Source organism: Aythya fuligula, chromosome 9, assembly GCF_009819795.1.
Source record: "Aythya fuligula isolate bAytFul2 chromosome 9, bAytFul2.pri, whole genome shotgun sequence".
NCBI classification, from domain to species: domain Eukaryota; kingdom Metazoa; phylum Chordata; class Aves; order Anseriformes; family Anatidae; genus Aythya; species Aythya fuligula.
In genome coordinates, this window is record NC_045567.1 from 16,237,601 (window position 1) to 16,246,729 (window position 9,129).

The window sequence follows — 9,129 nt, forward strand, 5'->3', positions numbered from 1 at the left end:
TTCAGCCCACGGGATTTCCACAGCCCCACGGCGCAGGCAGCCAGGGGGGGAGCAGAGCAGCGACGTGGGACCCCCCGGCTGTGCCCCCGCAGCCAGCCAGGTCCTGAAATCTGCTTATTTCGGAGCACACGGGGGCTGACAACGGGCTGCAGGGGCTCCTTCCTCGTCTTCCTCAGTGCCACGGGCGGCTGGGGGGCTGCAGCGTGGGGCAGCGCTCAGGGTTTCTTCCCACTCCACTGCATGGTGAAGTCGGCGTGCGGGAACATGGCCTGCAGCCCGTGGCGGAGCTGGGGGCAGAGGACGGCCGTGACACCAAACAGCATTGACGGGGGGGTCCCAAAAGGGGTTTCCTGCCCCCTGTCCCCAGCCAGGCAAAGGGGAGAGCCCCTTGGGAAGGGCTGCGGGCACAGCTCACCTCGGACACGATCAGGTCCTGCACTGTTTTGTTCCCAGGGTCCACGGGGCCGGCCAGGCGCATGGACAGGAGGATGTGGGACTCCGCTGGGAGCAGAAGACACAGCTCTGCTGGTTCCCCTCCCACCTCACGCCTGGGGTCTCTCCCCAGCACCACAACCAGAGCTGTGCAGGCTCAGGTGTGCCCCCCACCCTCAGGCACGGTGTCTGTGCCACCCTGCTCTGCGCCACCCCCCGTGCGCACAGCAAACCACGCGCCCCGCACACCAACAGAGCCCCCAGGCTGAGAACAGGGCAAAAGGAGAGGGGCTGCAGGACCCCAAAAGGCCACCACCATGCCCATGGGACACGTGGGCCTTGCCATAAAGGCTTCAGAGAAGAGTTTGGGGTCCCAGGAGGTGGCACTTACCGCCTGGGCTCACGATGCCGGGGCAGGCGGGCTGTGCCGTCGGCAGGGCCGTGGAGGTGCTGGAGGTGTTGTTTGGGTTCTGGGTTGAGTTGGTGGCAGGGGAGGTGCCTGGGCAAAGCAACGTGGTGCTAGTTAGTTAGCCAGAGGGTCCTAAACCTGGGGAAGACCCACCCTTCACCCCTCAGCCACACTCACCCGTGGTGGCACCGGGGCTGCGGGGTGACGCCTGGGTGTCCGGGGATGTCCCCGTGGTCAGGGTGGAGGCACCAGGGCTGGTCCCGTTTGTGGTCCCCAGTGCCTGGCTGGGATTTGGGGTGCTCCCAGGCACCCCAGAGCTGGTGTGGGGGGGGGCTGTGGTGTCCAGAGGGGCTGTCAAGGGCTCGGTGGATGCACCCGTGTGTGGGGCTGTGGTGGGAGGAGAGGGACGGCTGCTCCCCGGGGGTGTGCTGGGTGTCTCTGGAGCGGAGGATCCTTTTTCGGGGCTGGAGGCTGTGCCGGTGGAGGCGGTGGTGGGCGGCAGCGCCGTGGTCTCTGTGGGTTTCAGGGAGGCAGAGAGAGCTGAGGTCGCTGTAGCATTCAGGTCAAGCAGCCACCTCCTCCCTGAGCTGCTGCAGCCTGCCAGAAGTTAAATAATAATACTATGAAGGGCAAAGGTCTGCTCGCAGCCCCTGCCCAGGTGGATGTCTGCTCCGGAGGGCCCCATCCTCGCACAAGGGAGGAGGTGGGAGCCCACCTCTGCATCCCGTCCACCCCGGAGAGGCGAGAGCAAGCAGCTGCAGCCCCAGGCAGCCCCCAGGAAGAAGCAGAGGGAATTCACTGTGCGAGGCAGCAGAAATCAAGCAAAGCCTGTTGCTTACACAGCACGGCCCCGTTCTCCTGCTCAGCAAGCAGCACCCACAGCGTGTCCCCTCTCGTGCCCCCCACTGTGGGTAAAGCCACCCCGGGGCCACCCAAGCACCCTGGCAGCGATGCTCCCCATGCATCCCTCTCGTCCCTTACCCAGCGCCAGCTCGGGCACGGCGAGGCTCAGCAGCAGCAGCAGGGGCAGGGGCAGCCCTCCTCTGTGCCCGGCCATGTCCAGGCGGGCAGGAGCTGATGCCCCCCCAAAAAAGGCCAGCTCCGGGTGCTCCCCGCAGCCCTGGCACTGCAGTGGCTGCGCTCCCTTTGCCGGATAGAGGCAGAGCACCCAGGTGGGTGCTTTTATTCCTTGGGTGCTGGCAGGGAAGGGGGTGCTCCCAGGGGTGGGTGCGATGCCCAGCAGACCTCCACCAGCCCCCGGGGCAGAGATCCTCTGCCTGGTGAGGGGACGGCTCCGATGGGAAAAAGCCCGGGGAAGCAGCTGGGCTGCTTGGGGCCGTCCCTACGCCCCGAGACAGGGGTGATGCTCGGTGCCAGCAGCACCGCAGCCCCCGGGAGCCAACAGCCCCGCTCTGCCTGCGGCCGAGCAAGCGGCCGGGAGAGCAGGCGGCGCTCAGGAAGGGCGTGCTCCAGCCCAAGGACTTCTCTCCCGGGCCGTCTGCGCAGGCATCACTTCCCCAGAGCGTGTCACGGCGGCGCGGGGCCGCTTCCTTCTGGCCGGGCTCACGATCGAGCCCGCACGGAGGCGCCCGCAGGCACCGGGCACGGCCCCGCAAGCGGCCGGGACGAAGGCACCCAAGGGTGCCGGGGAGAGGAGCACGGGGGGCGCCCAGGGGACGGGGCTCCGGCGGCGGGGGCGCCACGGGTAGCGCGCCACCACGGGGAGCGCGCCACCACGGGGCCACGCCCACCGCGAGGCCACGCCCATTAGTAGCCACGCCCACTGCCGCCCGCCCATTCATCCCCGGCACCGCCCTACCGCTGGCCACGCGCACATCTCGCCCGCCCATTCAAGCCACGCCCGTAAAGCCACGCCCATTTTCATTGGCCACGCCCACTCCTGGCCACGCCCACTCTCCCCGCCCTATATAAAGCCCGCGGCTGGGCGCTGCGCTCCCCCTGCACTCACCTGCGGTGCTGGCAGCGGGGCTCTGGGGGGTGTCCGGGGGTGTCCCCACGGTCCCATTGGTGGTCCCTGGGGGCTGGCTGGCAGCTGGGGTGCTCCCAGGGCCCCCGGTGCTGGGGTGGGAGGGGGTTGTGGGGTCCAGAGGCGTTGTGGGGTCCGGCGGGGTTGTGGAGGGCTCGGTTGGTGTGATGGGAACGGGGCTGCTGCTCCCCGGGGATGTGGTGCTGAGCGCTGTGGTCACCGCTGGCCCTTCGCTGGTGCTCGTGGTGACCACCGAGGTGGAGGGGAGAGAGGTGGGGAGCGCGCTTGGTGCAGCTCCTGCCGAGCTGGTGCTCGGAGCTGGGGACATGCTGGTCCCCAGCGATGTGCCTGCTGTCACCTCAGGCCGGGTGGGTATCGTGGCCCCAGAGGTTGGGCTTGGGGGCGTGGTGGCGGCGGTGCTGGTGGCGTAAGGGTGCAGCGTGGTGCTGGTGGGAGAGCCCACGCTGCCACTCACCTCCAACAGGGGGCTGCTGGGGGCTGCCAGGCTGCTGCCCCAGGGCGGCAGGGTGCTGCTGGTGGAGGGACCCGTCGGCACGCTGGGTGTCTCTGGGGTGGAGGCTCCCGTTTCTGGGCTGGAGGGAGGCACGGAGGCTGTGTCGGTGGTGGGCAGCAGCGTCGGGGTCTCCACGGGTGTCAGGGAGGTGGAGGGAGCTGAGGTCACCGTAGCATTTGTGGCTGTGGTCCCTGCAAAGAGGTGGGACAGCAAGGTGTCACCGTGATGGAGCTGGGGATGGCTCAGCACCACCACCACCGGTTCCTGGAGGCGCCCTAGGCTATGGGGTCAGCAGCGGGGCTCTGCCATCCTGCAGGGACCCTACACGGGTTCCTCCTGAGCAGCAGCACCCTGCTCATCAGTGTGGAAGGACAATAGACGCCCCAGCCTGATGAACAAGGAACCAGCTGCGGGCACGGCCACCCTCTGGGCAGAAACACCTCCTGGCACCAGCGATAAGCCCCGTGCCACCCTCTCCATCCCTCCGGGGGGGAAGTCAAACAAACCCGTCTGACGGGAAGAGCTGAGCAGGAACCGGTTACCGCGCTCGGGCTGGAATCTCCCGGGCAGTTTACACAAAGCTCTCTGCTGCAGATCTTCAGGAACCGATAACGCGATGCATAAATAGTGGCAGCGGGGGAAGCCAGCCCCGTAGGAAGGGAGGGAGAGGGGAGAAAATCCCTGCTTGCATGGCAGACGTGCTGCAACCCACGTAAGCTCTGCAGGGGTTGAGGGATGGGGTCGGGGGCTGTTCCCCAGGGCTCATAGGAGGCCGTAAGGCTGCAGGCCCTGAATTTCCTCCCTGGACATCACTTCTGCATTGTGCTGAGGGCAAATGCTTGCAGTTTCCCGGTCCTACAACAGCCCAGCACCCCTGCCAGCAGGGAAGGTGACCCAGGCAGCAAGGTGCAGCCCCGGAGCTCTGTGCTGCAGCACAGCAGAGGCCTTCTCTGCCTGCCGGAGATGCCATCGAAACAAAACTTGACTTGGAGACGAAGCCACCCCAGGGCCACCCAGCTCCCCGTGCATCCCGCTCGGCCCTTACCCAGCGCCAGCTCGGGCACGGCGAGGCTCAGCAGCAGCAGCAGGGGCAGGATCAGCCCTCCTCTGTGCCCGGCCATGTCCAGGAGGGTGGGAGCGATGCCCCCCTCCCAAAAAAGGCCAGCTCCGAGCCCTCCCCGCAGCCCTGGCACTGCGCTGTGCACACTCCCTTTGCCGGACAGAGGCAGAGCACCCAGGTGAGCGCTTTTATTCCCCAGGTGGTGGCAGGGAAGGGGGTTTCCACCCCCCCGGGGCCACTCCCTGGGCTGGGTGCGGTGCCCAGCAGGCACCCACGGGTGGCAGCGGGACCCCCAGCACCCCGGGGCCATCCCCAGCACCCCTGGGGCCGTGCTGGGCATGGGAGGGGGGTCGGTGCCAGAGGGGACCCCATAGGGGGGACAAGGTTGGGTTTAGGGGCAGGGACAGCAGCCCCTGGGCGGTGCACGGCCGGGAGGCCCCGCCCCTTATCCTGAAGCCCCGCCCCTTTTTTCCTTGGCCCCGCCCCTTGTTGTATAACGCCCGGCGCCACGTGGGGGAGGCTCCGGGGGTCCCCGGTGGGGTTGGCAGCCGTCGGGCAAGGGGTCCCGGGGCTGTACCGGGCTGAGGATGCCGAGGGGCAGCGGGAAGAGGAAAGCCTCCGGGGGTGGCGAGGCTGCGAAGAGGAGGGAGAAGGAAGAGGAAGAGGAGGAGGAGGAGGAAGAAGAGGCCGAGGGGAGGCTGGAGGCAGCGCTGCGGGCGGCCCGGCGGGCGGCCGCCCCCTCGGTGCGGGAGTTCAGGTACAACAAGAAGCGGGTCCGGCTCGTCTCCCGGGGCCCCGAGCTGCTGGAGGACGCCAAATGCATCCTCTACTGGATGTCCCGGGACCAGAGGGTGCAAGGTAAGGATGCCACCCCCCCGCCTCCACCCTTCCCTAGAGCTGGGGGGCGCTGGGGGGGCTCCCCATGCGCAGCCCCCGGCTCCTTCCCCTCGCAGCGCATCCCCTGTACAGCCCCTGTGCTTTATTCCCTCCCTCCCCAGATAACTGGGCTTTCCTCTACGCCCAGCGCCTGGCCCTCAAACAGGAGCTGCCTCTGCGCGTCTGCTTCTGCCTGGTGCCCAAATTCCTCGGTGCCACCATCCGCCACTACGGCTTCATGCTGCGGGGGCTGCAGGAGGTCAGCAAGGTACGGCCACCGAGGGGACACGCGGGGGTCCTGGGGGGACACGGAGCCACCAGGACCGTCCCCCAGCCCTCTTCGTCTCGTTGCAGGAGTGCACGGAGCTGAACATCCCCTTCCACTTGCTGCTGGGCTACGCCAAGGACGTGCTGCCCCCCTTCGTGGTGCAGCAAGGCGTGGGGGGGCTGGTGACGGATTTTTGTCCCCTGCGTGTCCCCAGGCAGTGGGTGGAGGACGTCAGGGAGAGGTTGCCCGAGGACGTGCCCTTTGTGCAGGTGGGTCCCTGTGATCTAGAGGGCGTGGGGAAACCCAGGCTGGTGAGATAGGGAAGAAACAAAGGGTCTCGTGTTTGGGATCACTGTAGAGGTGTACTGGAGTGGCCTGAGCAGGGAGGGGTGAGGACGTTGTCCTGGGTGTGGGTCGTGCCATCAGGACCATTTGCTTCTCATTTGCTTCTCATTTGCTTACGGCTCCTCCTCCGCGGCTTTGCTTCTCAGGTGGATGCCCACAACATCGTGCCCTGCTGGGTCACCTCCCCCAAGCAGGAGTACAGCGCCAGGACCATCCGGGGCAAGATCCACAGCCAGCTCCCAGAGTTCCTCACCGAGTTCCCTCCCGTCATTCGGCACCCGCATCCCCCGTCCTGCCCCGCAGAGGTACTTGGGGCAAACCCTCCGCATCCAGCCCCGGATAGCTTCACAGCTGCTTTGTGATCCTGGGAGCGGGGACGATGACCTGGCCACAGGCAGTGGGAGATGGGGAGGCCCTGGGGAAGGGAGATTCCCACCCCATTCTTCCAGATATTGAGCAAATCTCAGCCGTGCAGGGCTGGTTTGTAGCTGGCATGAGCTGGGGGCTTGCAGGTTGGGGACAGCCCTAAGTGGTGGGCACATGGGGGATGTAAATACGGCTCAGGGCAGCCCTGGCTGGAGAGCATCTGCTGCTGGGGCTCAGCTCTAGCACAGCAAACACCCTCACACCGCTTGGTTGCTCGCAGCCCATCGCGTGGGACGCCTGCTACTCCAGCCTGCAGGTGGACCGCTCGGTGGCGGAGGTGGAGTGGGCGACCCCCGGCACCTCGGCGGGGCTGGCCGTGCTGCAGTCCTTCATCGCCGAGCGGCTGAAATCCTTCAGCTCCCACAGAAACGACCCCAACAAGGCGGCTCTCAGCAACCTCTCTCCCTGGTTCCACTTCGGTGAGCGCCCCGGCCGTCCTGCCACGCGCAGCATCACAGCCGGGTGACCCGATGGGTGACCGGGACCCACGCCTTCCCCCCTCTCCCCAGGCCAGGTGTCCACCCAGCGAGCCATCCTGGAGGTGCAGAAACACCGGCGTGCCCACAAGGAGTCGGTGGACGCGTTCGTGGAGGAGGCCGTGGTGCGGAGGGAGCTGGCCGATAACTTCTGCTACTACAACGAGAACTACGACAGCCTGCAAGGTGGTGCCCCGGGGCGGGTGGGCAACCCTAGGGGCCCAAACTGTGCTCACCCCAACCTGGCAAGCCCCTCTTTTCCCTAAAGAAGGGGCCGTAGGGGCAGTAATGTGCCATCGGTATCATCTAGATACAGGGCAGGAGGCGTAATGCCCCCTTGCGAGGCTGCCTGCAGGGCTGGGGTCTCCAACGCTTGGTTCCCCCCTCGCCCATGGAGCAGGGCGCTCAGCGGTGTCCCTCATCTCCCACAGGTGCCTACGACTGGGCACAGACCACCCTGAGGCTCCACGCCAAGGACAAGAGGCCTTTTCTCTACGAGCTGCAGCAGCTGGAGCAGGCCGCCACGCACGACCCGCTCTGGAACGCTGCCCAGGTCGGGGATCCCAAAGGCCCCGCTGCCTCCCCCTGGGACCCCCAGCCACGCCGAGGGGGCTGCGGCCGTGCCGTGGGGTGAATGGGGTCTGGGAAGGGCTGGGACACGAGCTGAGCCCTGTGTCTGTCCCTTTCCCCACAGCTGCAGATGGTTCGGGAGGGCAAGATGCACGGCTTCCTGCGGATGTACTGGGCCAAGAAGATCCTGGAGTGGACCCGCTCCCCCGAGGAGGCCCTGCAATTTGCCATCTACCTCAACGACCGCTACGAGCTGGACGGGAGAGACCCCAACGGCTACGTAGGCACGTTGTGGGATGGGTTATGGGGTGGGGGTCCCCTTCTTTGATGGTCACAGCATGGGGATGAGGACAGGGCTCTCAGCCTCTCCATCTTCCTTGGCACCCCGCTGGCACGGGGCAGAGCTGATGTCCGCCTCCGTGTCCACCAGGCTGCCTCTGGTCCATCTGCGGCATACACGACCAGGGCTGGAAGGAGCGGGACGTCTTCGGGAAGATCCGCTACATGAACTACTCCGGCTGCAAGCGCAAGTTTGACGTGGACCAGTTCGAGCGCCGCTACGCCCCCCGAGAGCTCGCCCAGTGACCGGCACAGCGGTGCTCGGGGTGCAAGGGGTGAGACGGGTCGTGCTCCTCCCTGCTCGGGGTGGACGTGCCTTTGTCATGGTGCTGGCTCACACCTGACCCATGATTAGTGCTGCTGGAGGGCTCCTAGCAGCGGCAAACCCCAGGGTTTTGCAGGTTTCTGCTTTCTGTTACCCCCAGCTAGAAATGAGGCAGCTGTGCGGGGCTTGATGCAGGCAGCAAGGCACAATCCTCAGCCAGAAAGATTTCCTACAACCACTGTGCCCAGGGTAAGCCAGTCTGTGCAGCTTATACCTACAGCTTAGTTTTTCCTTTTTCTGGGGAAAAATCCCAAGAACCAGGCTCCTGATGCCATGCTTCCTGCAGAGCTCCTTGGTGCGGAGCCAGCGCGGTGCTGGGCTTGCCCAAGCACCCTCAAACAGTTCCCCCCTGGCCTTTTGGTGTGAGGTTTACAGCTTGTATCCCCGGTGTTTGTGGGTCAATGCACGAGCCCTGCTGCGGGCAGGAGCCTCAGTAAAGCTCAGAACACAACCACATTTAGTTGAAACCACATTGAGTTTAACTTAGTTTATTAGGGACGGCGTTTCACTGCTCTGCTGTGCAATAGTCCCGTGGGGAGGGCTCCGGTTAAGTGCCAGGGCAGCCCCTGGCTGTCCCTCCAGACGTGGCAGCAGTGGTAGTGTTGTGCATCACCTTGCCCAGAGACCTCCGCCGGGTTTCGGGTTCCCATTGCATCCAGAGGGAGGGGGGGGGGAAAACAGAAATAAACCAAAATCCATTCGCTCATCTCTAAAGGTACTCAGTGCTTCTAGAACTGGACGTGGGCTCAGCTCAGCCAGCGGCCCGCGACGTTAAAGTGCTTCAAACAAAAGGGTGTGGGTGAAGGTGTGCTGCTCTGAGCCAGCTCCTAGGAGGGGGGAGACCAGCTCCGGACCTGCCGAGCCAGGTGGCAGCATGGGGACAAGAGGCAAGGACGGTGGCAATGCTCTCTGCTTGCGAGGCTGGCAACTTCAAGGCTTGTAGAGCTCCTGCCAGCTGCGGAGCAAGCAGGAGAGCAGCTGCTGTCCTGGGAAAACGAGGATAAAGACAGGAGGAGGCAGAAACATGAGGGAGAAGGTGTGGATCTACCTGTCCCAGGCCAGGAATGCTAGAGCTGGTAAGTAGCCTCTGACCCTGCCATCA

General features: G+C 65.5%; 2 protein-coding genes across 2 annotated transcripts; one reads left to right on the top strand and one right to left on the bottom strand.

Moving 5' to 3' along the window:
• On the bottom strand, positions 1–4,463 carry LOC116492508 (mucin-7-like). Its single transcript, XM_032193277.1, has 5 exons — positions 4,388–4,463; positions 1,019–1,354; positions 824–931; positions 416–501; positions 1–287 (listed from the first exon to the last, which is right to left on the bottom strand). The coding sequence occupies exons 1-5, from the start codon at positions 4,461–4,463 to the stop codon at positions 216–218; spliced, it is 678 nt and encodes a 225-aa protein (XP_032049168.1). The 3' UTR covers positions 1–215.
• Positions 4,464–4,989: 526 nt separating this feature from the next.
• On the top strand, positions 4,990–8,036 carry LOC116492697 (deoxyribodipyrimidine photo-lyase-like). The gene is made up of 10 exons (XM_032193574.1): positions 4,990–5,016; positions 5,056–5,260; positions 5,401–5,546; positions 5,633–5,815; positions 6,038–6,196; positions 6,538–6,736; positions 6,827–6,979; positions 7,225–7,346; positions 7,488–7,647; positions 7,794–8,036. The coding sequence occupies exons 1-10, from the start codon at positions 4,990–4,992 to the stop codon at positions 7,946–7,948; spliced, it is 1,509 nt and encodes a 502-aa protein (XP_032049465.1). The 3' UTR covers positions 7,949–8,036.
• The last annotated feature ends 1,093 nt before the right edge of the window (positions 8,037–9,129 follow it).